This window comes from Chiloscyllium plagiosum, unplaced genomic scaffold (assembly GCF_037043375.1).
Source record: "Chiloscyllium plagiosum isolate Xiang-an unplaced genomic scaffold, Cpla_swu_hap1 HiC_scaffold_9, whole genome shotgun sequence".
Taxonomy (NCBI): domain Eukaryota; kingdom Metazoa; phylum Chordata; class Chondrichthyes; order Orectolobiformes; family Hemiscylliidae; genus Chiloscyllium; species Chiloscyllium plagiosum.
In genome coordinates this window covers 31094848-31111742 of record NW_028270147.1, presented here as the reverse complement: position 1 = coordinate 31111742, position 16895 = coordinate 31094848, and the positions used below count along the sequence as shown (strand labels likewise).

General features: G+C 40.4%; 1 protein-coding gene across 2 annotated transcripts in view; it reads right to left on the bottom strand.

Annotated features, from left to right (window-relative positions):
• Positions 1–568: 568 nt before the first annotated feature.
• Positions 569–16895, bottom strand: part of kdm4aa (lysine (K)-specific demethylase 4A, genome duplicate a) — a 69256-nt gene continuing 52929 nt past the window's right edge. For both annotated transcript variants that reach the window (XM_043698958.2, XM_087990521.1), the window contains exons 19-22: positions 12699–12869; positions 11797–11916; positions 9285–9377; positions 569–3252 (exon numbers count right to left, since the gene is read on the bottom strand). In XM_043698958.2, coding sequence (XP_043554893.1) covers positions 3112–3252; positions 9285–9377; positions 11797–11916; positions 12699–12869 — 525 coding nt within the window. In that variant the 3' untranslated portion in view covers positions 569–3111. The remainder of the gene's footprint in view (positions 3253–9284; positions 9378–11796; positions 11917–12698; positions 12870–16895) is intronic.

Here is a 16895-nt window from a genome sequence, read left to right as displayed (position 1 = left end):
TTCTCTGTGGCATGTTGCTACATTATAAATGCACTGCAGTGACATGCCCAGTTGTCTTCGAACACAACATAGTTTTCAAACTAATCAATTTGATAAATGTTATTCTTTCTTCAGTTAGCTTCATATTAGCTCAGAAACAGAAAAACAAGTCAATATTTTCTCTTACCAATAATATTGTCAAAGAAACGTCTATTTAGGATATGGAAACATTTGTATCCTTACTGAAGAAGTTACTGGGTATTTGACAAGATGCACTTCGTTCAGTGGTAATGGCCATGGGGTCTTCACAAAATCAATTTTAGCTTCTGGTCTTGCATTTTCACATAGGAGACAACCACTGAAAAGTGTGGGTGCTCATTTCAAATTTAGTGTTGATTATGTAAATTTACTAAAGGATTTATTTTTGCTGAGTTCTTGCCCTCACTCCTTTCCATAGCAGGAAAGCCACAATTTCTAATGGCCCTGATATTGACATAATCGAAAAAAACAAAGCAAATTTTAGCACAAGTAGAGAAATATGTTATAGGAGCAATAGTGTATCTGAAGACTGGATTGGAACAAAGCAGAATCAAAGACAAAAAACATTTATTAACTGCAAATCATTTCAATGTCTCTTATTTTCCTAAACAATCACAGCAAGCCATTTAAACTTCATGTTTGCTTGAACTAATACAGTCATTTTCATAGATCAATACAATCAATTACTGTACAGACTCCTGAGGTGGTTGTAGTGTAGACTGTGGGCCTTTTAGATTAGACACAATGATTTAAAACATGTTCAAGATGAGGAATGGGAATGGAGGCATGTAGAGAGTGCAACACTGTTCCAAAAGAATTTAAGACTCTTTTCAAAAAAAAAAGGGGAGCTGCAATAAATAACCAAACTTGTGAAATAACATGGAATCAAAGAGCCAAGTTTTCAAACACATCAAGAGCTGTTAAATTTGTTGAGAAATTACTCATCTTTCAACAGGTCACATAACTTTTACATGGGTTGCACAGACAGTCTTTCATAGTTGCAGAACCATCAAGTTATAGAGATATAGGATTCCTTCACTGAAGAAAGCATCATCCAGGAAACTGGTCATTTAAACAGGGGTCAAACAACAAAATTTAAAAAAAAAACATTGAAATATAAGATACACAAGCTAGTATCAAATTAGTTTCTTGTATCCAAATGAATGTTAAGAAAACAATATTTGGCATTGTGTCCCATTGCCTGCATACTTGCAAACTGCAACAATAAATATAAGGTTCTGGATTTCACTAGACCTTCAAATAAAAGCAAAATACTGTGAATGTTTTTACTTCCCAAATTTCCAGCAAAAAAAAAGCTGGAGAGCCTGACAGCAAACATGTTACTTTTGTTTTAGATCTCTAGCATCTGCAGTACTCTGCTGTTTAAGTGCAGTCATGTCAATTTTGGAGGAAGCATTATTTTTCAGAAAGGTAGGATCAAAGGTGACCATCCAAAATGGGATGCTACTAGTAAGTTAAAAGAACCAAGAGGAATAAAAATAGTTTATAAAGTTTTCAGAGTTGGCTGTTTAAGAAAAGGAAAAGGAAGTATCTGAATTATGCTTGTATTATTTCATACTACCATTTCATTTTCTTTTCCACTGTTAATTAAATTTTCTTTTTTGTTCACAGATTCAAAATAATTTTCAAATTTACATTTCATTTAAAAAAAACGTAGCTCAGACTGAACAAGTGATTCTTACTGAAGAATTTAGAGGCAACAAGACTTTAAGAACACGTACAATGTAGTCACTGAACAACTGGCTTTCTAGTTTTAATAGTTAAATATACTACATTTTTAAGATAACAACCTGTTCACAGTTCTATTGTTCCACCAACTCTCTCAAAAGAAGACAGCATTGATATAACCCAATAAATACCAGAAATAGTAGACTGCAAAAAGAGCCATTCTATTAATAGCCATGGTAGCTGTTTAACATTTGCATACAATGTTACACCATGGTTTCAATCCAAAAGAGTAATCTTGTGGCGTTTAGCCAGTGTCTGTTTCTACAGTCTACACCAAACCAATAAAGTAACTGAAAGGAGCATTTTACACTGCAATTAAGTTTGCAAGAATATTGGAATAAAATTTAATAATTCATTGAATAAACAAATATAATTTGTGACAAGTAAAAACAGCACACAAGTCTATCAGTACATGAGGTTCACAGAGATGGGAGACATCTTTAGAAGTGCATTTTGGGGCTTTGGGATCTTGGTTTGGGTAGGGACATTCATAAATCATTTGCGACTTCATTAATACTTATTCATTCAAAGTCAATTTTCTGTTTACTTTCATTATGAACACTCAGTAAATAGCTACAATATGGAGGTGTTGGGATGAAACTTTTAAAAAACCTTGTGTCTAATCATTTCAGCCAAACTATAGTCTTAAGACTTCCCCTATAAATACAGATAAGAGTTTTAACTCAAGCACCGGTGATGGCCCTAGTTTTGGGCTAATGACTGGATATGGTGAAAACCCATTCACAACTTCCAGAACTTCACAGCCTATATACAGAGGGAATGCTTCTATGCCTATGGTTAAACAGCCATGCGTCAATCAATCAATCTTCAAAGTTAGTACTTTTATGTTCTATAGACCAGGTATGCAATAGGTTTCAACTGATAGTTGAATGTAAATGTTAATGACATTTACCAAAGAGGGACCAGCAATATTAAAATGTATTAAAACATAAATGCATTTTTTATTCTGAACATGGATGTAAGTGTTGAAATCTAACCCAAAGACATTTTTTTTGCAATCCTATTTCTAGCTCACTGAAGACTCCATTAAAGGCATTCCTTGATCCAGATTAGTTTGCCATTTACAATGCAAGAGTCCGGAGCAAGATCAAAGAACGCTTGAAAACAGCTTTGCTGAATCCCAAGATATTCAATATTCAAGTTCAATGGGTGTGTTGCGAGTAATGAGGTACCCTTGGTAGTTTTGTCACTAAAAAGGGTTAGAATTCAGCTGCACCTCAACTGCTTTCATGTATCTACAATATAACCAAGTTGGAAAACCAAAGTTTGTCACAATGGCTTCCATAGGTGATGTTCTGAACAGTTTCTGTAATGATAGCAATTTTATTCCATAATTGCACGGTAGAGAGATGGCTCAACATAGTCCCCACGATATCTGGAGTTAAGAACTCGCTGTCGCTTTGTCACCGGGGCAACCTCCTCTTCTGCAAAAATTCCGGTGAATCGCATGTCAGACGCGACAGACTGCAAAACAAACAAGACATGCCATTTTTAAAGCTTTGTGAAATTTTCACTGTGGGGCAAACCTGGCTCGTTTTCACGTATAAAACATTGAAATTTTAAAAATATACAACTACAAACTTTGATAAATGTTCACACTAGGGAAGTACTCCTTGTTATGGACCAGGCCAGACTCCCTCAAAACATTTCAAGTAGCCCAGACCCTAATGTTTGCTAGGTGATTTAAGCAACTGTAATGCAGATATTCCTGGAGGGATGCAGTTGGTCAAACCGCTTCATTTTAAACAAAACATGTATTTACAAGATTACCAAATAAAACACATACAAAAGTGAATAGGATACAGAATAACTTAACCTATCCGAAAACTCACCAGCTTAACCCAACCTAATGATGCTGTCCTAAATACTTGCAACAAACCCCATAAACACCCCTTGGTACCAAAAGATAAAATTAAACACAATTGTACAGGAAAGATGTCAGAGATGACCACCATGGACCTGCTTCTTTGGGTCCAGCAGCTTCAAAACTTTTGGTGAACAGCCAGACTACCAAAAACCAAATCAAACCAGAGTAAAGCTGAGCTGGGAGAACTGGCCACTCCCCTTTCATCGTACAAGTGTTTTTTAAACTTGAAAGCCTTTTGCCTGAGGCAGTATCTGTTGACTTTAAACAAATGGCTCTAAAACACTTCAACTTAGCCTTTTCGGAGTCAATGTCTTTTATGACCTCCATGGAAAAAAAAACAAGGACTGCATAACCTCGATAAAAGAGCAGCATTGCCACATTCTAATAAATGAAAATAACAATAAATGAATAGTTTTAACATCAGCCAAAAACTACCACAATACGGGAGGTGGTGGGAGAGGGAGAAAGAAGGACATTGACTTGCACTTGACCACCTAATTTGGCCTCACTGTATAAGGAGGGTCCTCAAAACATCTCATCTTCAATGATAGAAGTGCCCAATTCATCAGTACAAGATAAGGCTGAAGCACTTTGCACTTCAAGCTGAAAACTGTTGTAAGTGGATGATCCTTCTCAGTCTCATTAGAGATCTCTAGCATCATAATGTTTGCCTTCAACCAATTCAATTCACTCCATGATGATGATATCAAGAAATGGCTGAAGCCCTGCATATCGTAAGGCTATGGGCCCTGACAAAAATTCCAGTAACAGCCATGAAGCTTTGTGCTCCAGAACTTCCTGTGGCCTTAGCCAAGCTAGTCTAGCATTGTACATTGGACATGTAGCCAGCAATTTGGAAACTTTGTCCTGTACAATATATAGAACAGAACAAATCAAACCACCCTATCAGGCAGTCTCCTCAATTATCAAAGCAATGGAAGCCATCATAAACAATGCTATCCAGCAATAACCTGCTATCTGATTCTCAATTTAGGTTTCATCAAGGTCATTAAAGACATTACCTCTTTACAGCCTTGGTTCAAATATGGATTACAAAACTGAAGTCCAGAGGTCTTAAGATTTGCAGGTTATGTGAATTGGACATGTTAATTTGTCCATTGTGTTCAGGGATGTGCTGACTAGGTAGATTAGTCATAGGAAAATGCAAGGTTATGGGGGGCGGGGGGGTGGTGGTGGTCTCAATGGGATACACTTTGAAGGGTCAGTGTGGACCCGATGGGCCGAATGGCCTGCTCTCTCACTGTAGGGATTCTATGATTCTAAGTCAAGGTGGCCACATTTGACTATGTATTACACCCAGAGACCCCAAAGTAGAATCAATGGGAATCGCAGTGAAAACTCTTCACTGGCTACAGTCATACATTGCAAAAGGGAAGATAGTTATGGTTGTTGGAGGTCAGTCAGCTCAGCTCCAGGACATTACTGCAGGGGTTCCTGAGGGTAGTGTCCCAGGCCCTATCACCTTCAATGACCATCGATGTCCCCACTATGAACATCCTGGGGAATACCACTAACCAGAAACTGAACTGAATAGCCACATAAACTAAGTCTACAAGAGCAGGTCAAAGGACACCAAAAACTCTGTCTGCCATCTAAAAAGGCATATCCTTTACTTGCCTGGATGAGTCGAGCTCGAACTCAAGTGGTGGAGGCTGGTACAATTACAACATTTAAGAGGCATTTGGATGGGTATATGAATAGGAATGGTTTGGAGGGATATGGGCCAGGTGCTGGCAGGTGGGACTAGATTGGGTTGGGATATCTGGTCGGCATGGACGAGTTGGACCGAAGGGTCTGTTTCCATGCTGTACATCTCTATGACTCTAAGAAGAATGATACCATTTGAGGAGGCAATGGTGTACTTGTATTAATCCAGAAACTCAATTAATGCTCTGGGTTTCTAGGTTAAAATCCCATCATGGCAGATGGTGGAAAATCAATTCAATAAAAAAAATAAACAAACAATCTGGAATTAAGAATCTAATGATGACCATGAGTTCACTATTGATTATCAGAAAACCAAATCTGGTTCACTAATGTCCTTCAAGGAAGTAAATCTGCCATCCTCACCTGGTCTCATAATTGCCCTCTGAAACGGCCTTGCAAGCCAATCTCAAAAACCTGACACTGACCAAGAGATGGAAAAGTCAACAGCAGAAACAGCCCTGATGATCCTACAAAGTCTTCTTTTACGAACATCCGGGGTCTAGTGCCAAAAGTGGGAGATTGTCCAACAGAAGACTCAAGTAACCACCTTACAGTCACACTCACGGAATCATATACCTGACAGACAATGTCCCAGACAACACCATCACAATCCCTGTTCTACTGGAAGGACAGATCCAGCACAGGTGGTGTACACTGCGGCATACTGTTGGGAGGGAGTTGCCTGAGAGTCTTCAACATTGACCGGAGCCCATGAAGTCTCCTCGCTTTAGCGCAAACATGTGCAAGGAAGCTGCTGCTGATTATCACCTACCGTTCGCTCTTGGCTGATGAATCAGCATTCCCCCAAGTTGAATAACACTTGGAGGAAGCACAGAGAGTGACAAGGGCACAAACGTACTCTGGGTGGAAGATTTCCCACAGCCACCACCAAGAGCGGTTCAGCAACATCACTACTGATTATGCTCGTCGTGTCCTAAATGACAATATCTACTAGACTGGATCAGTGGCAGGTGATGAGGGCATGAAGAGGGAAAAACATTCTTGACTTCATCCTTACCAATCTGCTGGATGCAGATGCATATGTCCATGACGGTATTGATAAGCATGACCACCTTGTGGAGACAAAGACCTTCATTCACATTGAGAATACCCTCCATTGTGTTGTGTGGCCCTATCACCGTACTAAGTGAGAGAGACTTTGAATAAATCTAGCACCTGAAGACTGGGCACCCATGAGGCGCTGGGGCATCAACAGCAGCAGACTTGTATTCCAGCACAACCTGCAACCTTATGGCCCGGCATAAGCCCCACTCAACCATTACCACCAAGCCAGAAATTAACCCAGGTTCAATGGAGAATGCACGAGGGCATGCCAAGAGCAACACCAGTGATCTCACAACCATTGGATTAAATCTAATCTCTGCAGTCCTGCCACATCCAGTCATGACAATTAAATAACTTACTGGAGGTGGCAGACTAGGGAACTCGGGGAAATAAATAGCGTCTTGAAAAAAATTCACATTTATTAAAAGGTGGTCTTAAAAAAAACATGGACATATGCATCTGCATCCAGTAGATTGGTAAGGATGAAGTCAAGAATGTTTTTCCCTCTTCATGCCCTCATCTTTGGGAACTGATCAAGTGTATCCCAGGACGATGTGGGAAGTTAGGGAAGAAATAGTGGGGCCCGAGCAGAGATACTTGCATCATCTATAGCCATAGGCAAGGTGCCAGATGACTAAAGGGTGACAAATGTGCCTTTACGAGAATCCTGGGCACTATAGATCAGTGAGTCTGACACCAGTAGTGGGTAAACTGTTGGAACAGATTGAGAAACAGAATTTACATGCATTTGAAGAGGCAAGGACTGATTAAGAATAGTGAGCATGGATATGTCTGCAGGAAATCAAATATGTCTCACAAATGTGACTGAGTTTTTTTTGAGGACAACCAAAAAGAATGATGTGAGCAGCTTCATGAACTTTAGTATTGTTTTTAACATGGTTTTGCATGGTATACTAATTAATAAAGTTAAATCACATGGGATTCACAGAAAGCTTGTCAACTGGATACAAAATTGGCTTGATGACAGGAAAGAGGGGATGGTAGTGGAGGGTTGTTTTCTGGACTGGAGGCATGTGACCAGCAGTGTGCCACAACTATCAGTGCTGAGTCCACTGCTTTTCATCATTTTATATAAAATGATTTGGGTGTGAATATAGGAGATATGGTTAGTAAGTCTGTAAGTCAGTGGTTCAAGAAAGCAACATACCACCACATTCTCAAGGGGAATTAGGGATAAGCAATAATTTGTGCCCATCCAACGTAGCACACACCAATGTTCCCTTTACAGGATTCATAGATGAATATTTTTAGAAAAATGTTTCTTCTTGCAACTAATGATAACTATTTAAAATAAGAGTTGCCCATATAATACAGACAAGACAAATTTCTCAGAAGGGTGAGTGACTTTAGAACTATCTTCCTGAAAAGACAATGGAAGTAGAGACCTTGAATATTCATGAAGTACACTGATAATCGTTCAGGGTAGCTGAAATGCAAATCTGAGGTTACAATCAACTCAGCCAAGATGTTCCACTCCCAAGTATGCGGATTTTAATAAAGGCAAAATATTGTAGATGCTGGAGAAATGTAACTTATCTGGCAGCATCTCAGTCATAGAGATGTACAGCATGGAAACAGACCCTTAGGTCCAACCTGTCCATGCTGACCAGATATCCCAACTCCAATCTAGTCCCACCTGCTAGCACCCGGCTCATATCCCTACAAACCCTTCCTATTCATATACCCATCCAAATGCCTCTTAAATGTTGCAATTGTACCAGCCTCCATCACATCCTCTGGCAGCTCATTCCATACACGTACCACACTCTGCGTGATAAGGTTGCCCCGTAGGTCTCTTTTATATCTTTCCCCTCTCACCCTAAACCTATGCCCTCTAGTTCTGGACTCCCTGACCCCAGGGAAAAGACTTTGCCTATTTACCCTACCCATGCCCCTCATAATTTTGTAAACCTCTATAAGGTCACCCCTCATCTGTAGAGAGCGAAAGAGTTCTCAATTTGAAGAAACTGAACTACCAGTTCTGAAGAGTCACACTGGACTTGAAATGTTAACTGTTTTCTTGTCCACAGATGCTGTCAAGATTTGCTGAGAGAATTCCCTGTGCTTGGTTACACAGCATCCTATGTAACACTAGAACAATTCAAATTGTGCCACACTCTGTTTCTGAAGTACAACAAAGATGTAAAATGTGGCAGCCAATTTTGACAAAAGCAGGGTTCCACAAATAGCTTGAAAAAAAATTACCAAAGCACCCAATGTCAGTTGGGTGTATATCAGAAAAACAAGGAACTCCACATATCCATTTAGTCCTTGACCAACATCAAGAACAAAATCATCTCATCACATCAGAGGCCTTGCTGAGCATAAATTACTTTCTACTATTTCCTCTTTATAATATTTCATGTCATCTAATGCCTCCATCACAAATTATTTCAAGTTTAATATCCATGTCAAATGGCTGAAATTTGATTCTAGTTGAAAGAAGAAGTGATCCTGAAAATTTAGTGAAAGCCATGAATGCATAGTACAAGTCAAAGCTCATGATCTCCTCCGTAAAAATACTCAATGTTTTAACTAAGTTTCAAGCAGTTATTATTTTGCACTGCTACACATTTGATTAGGTTAAAACAAAAAAAAATTTGCAAATGGAATCAATCCGATTGAACATTACAAAGTGCAGACAAACGTTTTTAAAAATTTATAACGGACATGGTGGAACCTTTCACCATTGCTAATGGAAAAACCTTAAACAGTTATTCATTTCTTTTCACGGGAATAAATTGAGCAGGATCCAGAACTGTACAAGGTGTACTTCGGCAGATGGCATGTAATAATAGAATAATGAAATACTAACCAGCCTGGACTTTACTTTTTTGGGTAGTTCCTCATTAAGAGTGTATACATCCTCTCTCTTCACCATTAGTTGGGATGCATCTTCAAATTCAACCTAAATGGAAAAGCAAAGCAGAGTTAGGTGTGCACTGGGAAGTGATATGTCAAACCATTTAAAAACTTTAAACTCAGGAATGAACAGATAAAACAACTACATTGAAGGAGGCGTCCACCTGGTCCAGATAGCAACTCAAAATGATCATGCTATTCTTTCCAACAGTATCTCAATTCACTTTGCATCTAAAAGTATATTTCATGACACTGGGGTAGACAACAGCAAAGATTTACAACTCTTTAAAATCACCAAAACCTCATTCAGAGACTGTGATCCCCTAGTACTAGGCTCTATTGCCTGCAGGCACATCCTCTCAATACCTGCCAAGCCTACTGCAAAATTTCTAAGTTTCAATTAAATCACTTCTTTTCAGCATTTGAGGGATTAAGACTTGAGCAACATAATTTCTCATCCTTGAGTCCCAGGAATCCACCTAATAAATTGTTGGTGAACTTCTTCTAAAGCCACTATATTCTTCCTTGGGTAGAAACCAAAACTCTGTAGTACTCCAGGTATAATTTTGCCAAGACCTTATGCAATTACAGCAAAACGTCTTCACTCTTACACTGCCATCTCTTTGTCATAAAGCTTTTCCTAGTTGTTGTTACACCCGAATTTTAACTTCCTGCAATTCATGTGCAAAAACAGAGAGATTATTTAAACAGTTACAGCATGGAGGTGTTGCTGACCAGGCCAGCATTTATGGTTAACCCCTAATTGCCTGAGGGCAGTTAAGAGTCAACCACATTGCTGTCGGTCTCGAGTCTCATGCAGCCAGACCAAGTAGGAACAGCAGTTTCCTTCCCTAAAAAGGACATTAGTGAACCAGATGGGTTTTTGGTCAATCGAGAACAGTTTCATGGTCATCATTAGACTTGTAATTCCAGACTTTTTTTAATTGAATTCAAGTTCCATCTGCCATGACAGGATCCGAATCTGGGCGCACAGAATATTATCTGAATCTCTGGATTAATAGTCTAATGATAATTCTACTATATCTTCTTCATATGGAAAGCCACACATATATAAAACATACTTTCAGTTCTGAATACTTGCTTTATATGAGATGTATTTATGCATGTGCCGAGTGTATGCATCAAGGGCCAAGGGATTAGAAACAGAAGTTGAGAAAACCTGTTTTGACCACAACCCATTCTCTGTAATCAGAAATTCAGCGTCCCATGTCAGTCTTACATAAGTAGATTTAAATCACTGAACAATTCCTTTAAGGAGGCGTACCATGTAGGAGGAACTTATAGCGCATTAGTTTGACAAGTATTTAATAATATTGAATTGCCAAGGGGAGAAAATAGTTTCTGTCTGTCAGCATCCCAATACATGCAGACAATATCCTGGTTGCACATCAACTACTCAAATGATTAACCCAAATTCAGTTATGCAGTTTACTTCTGATCCAAATGATTAGTTTGGATGAGACACCAAGCATTCCACAATAACTAGCCCTAGCACCAAGGCTTTAACACAAATAGACATATTGATACTTCATTCTGGATTAGTGGTGCTGGAAGAGCACAGGAGTTCAGGCAGCATCCAAGGAGCTTCGAAATCGACGTTTTGGGCAAAAGCCCTTCATCAGGAATAAAGGCAGTGAGCCTGGAGTGTGGAGAGATAAGCTAGAGGAGGGTGGGGGTGGGGAGAAAGTAGCATAGAGTACAATGGGTGAGTGGGGGAGGGGATGAAGGTGATAGGTCAGGGAGGAGAGGATAGGTGGAAAAGGAGATAGGCAGGTAGGACAAGTCATGGGGACAGTGCTGAGCTGGAAGTTTAGAACTAGGGTGAGGTGGGGGAAGGGGAAATGAGGAAACTGTTGAAGTCCACATTGATGCCCTGGTGTTGAAGTGTTCCGAGGCGGAAGATGAGGCGTTCTTCCTCCAGGCATCTGGTGGTGAGGGAGCGGCGGTGAAGGATGTCCTCGGCAGAGTGGGAGGGGGAATTGAAATGTTGGGCCACGGGGCGGTGTTGTTGATTGATGCGGGTATCCCGGAGATGTTCCCTAAAGCGCTCTGCTTGGAGGCGCCTAGTCTCCCCAATGTAGAGGAGACCGCATTGGGAGCAACGGATACAATAAATGATATTAGTGGATGTGCAAGTAAAACTTTGATGGATGTGGAAGGCTCCTTTAGGGCCTTGGATAGAGGTGAGGGAGGAGGTGTGGGCGCAGGTTTTACAGTTCCTGCGGTGGCAGGGGAAAGTGCCAGGATGGGAGGGTGGGTTGTAGGGGGGGGCGTGGACCTGACCAGATAGTCACGGAGGGAACGGTCTTTGCGGAAGGCGGAAAGGGGTGGGGAGGGAAATATATCCCTGGTGGTGGGGTCTGTTTGGAGGTGGCGGAAATGTCGGCGGATAATACTTCAGGCTTATTATTGTATGCACAATACACTAGTGCCTAATTTCATACCTGATAGAGTTGTATAACATGTGATGCTACAAATTGGGCACCATAAACCAGCCCATCGGTCCATCGCACTTGTACAACCTCTCCCCCTGCAGGGGGTCCCAAGCTAAGACAATCCCGGCTCTGAAAATCAGCAGCAAATTCGAGAATTAGATTTCTATTAGAGTAGAGCTGTCCAGGTTCAGCGTTAGAACAATGTAAATTTAAAAAAGTAATATTATAAAGCAACGTTTATTTCAAGGTACTCTTCAGTGGGAAAACATGAAATTGCCTTAATTTCAATGGCATTGCTACATAAAGGCATCATTAAGGGCTTGGAAAAAATAGCACAACTTAAAAAGAAAATCACAATTATCATGTTAATTTTTGCTAACGAAAATTGGGAAAGACCACCCCCATATATATGAAGCAGGTACAGTGGATAGGTTATTAATGTAGCATTTCCATGATAATAACATTCTCCCAGTGTCTGCGTGGGTTTCTTCTGGGTGCTCTGGTTTCCTCCCACAATCCAAAGATGTGCAGGTCAGGTGAATTGGTCAGGATAAATTGCCCATCATGTTAGGTGCATTAGTCAGGTAAATATAGGGTAGGGAATGGGTCTGGGTGGGTTACTCTTCAGAGGGTCAGTGTGGACTTGTTGGGCCAAATGGTCCGTTTTATACTGTAGGGAATCTAATCTAAAAACACAAAGGTGGATGAAAGCACCACATAAACCTGATTACGACCAAACTCAAAATTCCCAATATTTATTCTAAGACATCAGGCAAATTTTCAGTAACCAATCAAGATGCAGATTCATTTTTGTGAAGATTTGAGAATTATGCAAACAGCAGATTAAAATCTTTTACATTAAAAAAAACTCTTTCCGATACACACATCATGAAAGCAAGAATTTCACCTACCACAATATCTTCTGGATACAAGTTGTCACTGAAGGATCCATCATCAAAATTCACTTCATAGAATGTTTCTTTAGTCAATCCTACCACCTCACACTGATAAAAACGTCCATTCTTGTGCTTTGAGATGACTTTTTGCCCAATTTCAATGTCATTCAAAGCTAATTTGGCACGCTGTGGAAAGTGAAATCATAATCTTTTAAGAACATTGATATTATTCATTCATTCTGAATATAAAATATTTAAAACACATGAAGCTGCTTTGAATGCCACATTAACATTATAGAATTGTAACAGTCCCATAGCATGGACCAGACCCTTCGATCCAATTCATCTGCAGTAACCAGCCATCCCAATCTGACCTTTCCCTATTTGCCAGCATTTGGCCCATATCCCTCTAAACTGTTCCTATTCATAAACCCATCCAGGTACCTTTTAAATGTTGTAATTGTACCAGCCTCCACTACTTCCTTGGCAGCTTGTTCCATATAAACTCCACCCTCTGCAGAAAAAAACTTAACCCACAGATCCTTTTCAAATATTTTTCCTCTCACCTTAAACTGAAACCTTCTGGTTTTGGACTCCCCTACCCTTGGAAAAAGACCGTGGCTATTTATCCTATCCATGCCCCTCATGATTTTATAAACCTCTATAAGGGAATTCCTCAGCCTCTGACACTGCAGGGAAGAAAAGCCCCAGCCTATTCAGGCTCTCTCTATAACTCAACTCTTCAGTCCCAGGAACATCCTTGTAAAATCTTTTCTGTAACTGTTAAACTTAACAGCATCCTTTCTATAGAAAGGTGACCAGAATTGTACATAGCATTCTAAAGGAGGCCTCACCAATGTCCTATACAGCTGCAACATGACATCCCAACTTCTATGCAATGTTCTGACCAATGAAGGCTAACGTAGCAAACGCCTTCTTCACCATCCTGTCTACCTGCAACTTCACTTCCAAGGAACCATTCAGCTGCACCCCTAGATCTCTTTGTTTAACAATACGCCCCAGGGCTCTACCATTAACTGCATAAGCTGGGGAATCCAAGATGGAGGTTGGGAAAAGAATTATGGCTGTAAGAGTTGCTTCTTTTTTGAGGCATTTTTAGGTGTTTGAGGAGATTTCCTCGAATTCCAGGAGCACCAATTACTGTTTTATATGCTGTTGCATTGTTTTGGAATTTTGGGGAAAAAAAAAGTCAAAACAACAGCACTTTTAAAAGGGAGAAAGACAAACAAAAGGGAGCAAGCACATGGTCAGTGAGGGAGAGAGAGAAAAAAAAGCAAAACTGCAGATTCACTGCCGTGTCAGTTAGCACAGTTACTGTCTTTGCTGTTTGTAGTTCATGTATCTCTGGACATTGGAGTGCGTCTAGGAAAAATAAACAAACAGCGAAACTCACTGGTGACCTTGGAGGAACCTGTGTGGGCAAGCTCACAGCACAGAAACAGATAAGTGCATAGTTTTTAAATGTGTAACCTTGCTGTAAGTCCACAGCAGTGAGTAGTGGGTTCTTTCTTGATTATGTGTTTCATTGAAATCTCTGTCTCTCGAGTAGAATTTTTAAAATATAAACCATGAGTACTAAGTTAGCCTGGACAGCACCGTTTTCTAGAGCAAGTTCTTCCTGTCAGATTTGGGAGTTTAGGGAGAGTTCCAGTGCTACTAATGATGATGTCTGCAGAAAGTGTCTTTGGTTGTGAATCCGATCAGATCACATCGATCAGTTGTAACGTCAGTTAGAGGCAATGTGGAAGTTAAGAGAGCTGGAGAGGGGAGGAATGTGATGGATGTAAGTTATAGGAAGGGAGAAAAGCCACAGATACAGTCAGGTAGATGGGTTAACTCCAGGAATGGTAGGAATGGTAGGCAAGTAGTGCAGGACTCTCCTTTTGCTATGCCCATTTCAAACAAATATGCTGCTTTGGAAAATGTAGGAGGTGATGGACTCTCAGGGGAAATACAGTACAAACAGCGAAGCTTTCTGGTATTGAGACAGGCTTTAACGTAATGAGGTACGTCGGGTTCCAAGCAATTAATTGTGATTGAAACTCTCTAATCAGAAGCACAGATAGATGTTTCTGCGGCCAGCAGCGAGAATTCAATGATGTATTGCCTCCCTGGTGCCAGGATTAAGGATCTCTCAAGAGAGGTTGCAGAATGTTCTCAAGGGGGAAAGTAACCATCAGGAGGTCATTATATATATTGGAACCAATGGCTTAGGAAGAGAAAAGGATAAAGATTCTGAAGGGAGAATATCGAAAAATGGAAAGGAAGGAGATCCTTCAGGGTAGTCATATCTGGAATACTTCTGGTGCTACGAGCTAGGGAGGGTAGGAATAGGAGGACAGAGGAGATGAATATGCGGCTGAGGAGCTGGTACAAGGGAGAAGGGCTCACATTTTTGGATCATTGGAATCAATGTTTCGACTTCAACAGTGAATTCCATAAACTCACCTCCCTCTGGGTGAAGTAACTTTACCTCATCCATATCCCAAAAGGCATGGCCCTCATCCTTAAAATGTGACCTTTTGTTTAAGACTCCCCATTAATTGAGAACACCCTTTCTGCATTTACCCTGTCTATTCCTGGTAGAATTTATAGGTTAATTTTTCTATACTTCAGCGCATATAGTTCTAATCGAGTCAGTCACCCCCTGTCCGTCAATCCTGCCATCCCAGGGATTAGTCTGGTAAACCTTTGTTGCAAAAATATCCTTCTTCAGATAAGGAGACCAAAACTGCAACAATACTCCAGGTGTGGTCTTACCAGGCTCTATGCAAGGTATCCTTGCTTTTGTACTCAAATCCTCTTGCTGTGCAGGCCAGCATAACATGTGCCTTCCCCACTGCCTGCTGCACCTATATGTTTACTTTCAGCAACTGGTATAAAGGACACCAAGATCTCATTGTATCCCAAGCTACTGCCACATAGATAATAATCTGCCTGCCTGTTTGTCAAGTATTTGCTCGCTCACTGAACTTGTCCAAATCACAATCATCCTCCTCATAGCTTTGTTTCATCTGCGAACTTAAAAAGCTGGAGGTCAAGCCCTGATCAATGCAGGACCCACTCATCACTGCTTGCCACTTGGATAAAGACATCTATTCCTACTCTTGCTTCCTGTCTGTGAACCAGTTCTCAATCTGAACAAAACAAACCAAAGAACTGCAAATCATGAACAGAAATCGCTGGAAAAACTCAGCATGCCCAGCAGTATTTGTGGAGGGAAAACACATTTTGTGGTCCAGTTCTGAAGAGGGTCACTGGACCTGAAATAATAATTCTGCCTTCTCTCCACAGATACTATCAGACCTGCTCAGTTTTTCCAGCAATTTGTGTCAGTTCTCAATCCACTTAAGTCTATGAACTCTAATCCCATGTGCTTTAATGTTGCCTGCTAATCTGTTATGTGGAATCTTATTGAAAGCCTTCTGAAAATAAAGTAAACCATATTCACTAGCTTATCCTTACACACTCTAGTTATGCCCTCAAAAAAATTGCAGATTTGTCAAGCATGACTTCCCTTTCAGAAGTCCATGCTGACTGTCCTATCTTCCAGGTGCTCTGGAATATCTGAATTGGCCATGCTAAATTGCCCGTAGTGTTAGGTAAGGGGTAAATATAGGGGTATGGGTGGGTTTCGCTTCGGCGGGTCGGTGTGGACTTGTTGGGCCGAAGGGCCTGTTTCCACACTGTAATGTAATCTGTAATGTAATCTGTAAAAAAATCTTTTATAAGACGACAAGCAGAAGGTGGAAGAACACAGCAAGCCAGGCAGTATTAGGAGGTGGAGTCGTCAATATTTCGGTTGTAACCCTTCTCTTCAAGACTGGGGGTGGGTGTAACAGGAGCTGCAAATAAAGGGGGTGGGGAATTTTGGAGAAGAGAACCTGTCCTGCCCACCACCTACTCCCTCCAAAAACCTCCACTTTTTTTTTGGAAGAGTTATTGCCTTCCTTTGTGAAGATGGAACTAAAAAAAAGTGTATATTTAATTTCCCATCTTTTTGATCTCCCATTATAAATTTCTATATTCATCTCAATTAATCATTTTTTCATCACAAGCCTACAGAAACGTTTGCTACTGATTTTCATGTTCCCTGCAAGCTTACTTTCATTCTCTACTTTCCCCCTCTTAAATTAGTCTCTGTTTCACATTGCTGGAATCTAAACTGTTCTCAATCCTCAAGTTTTTGTT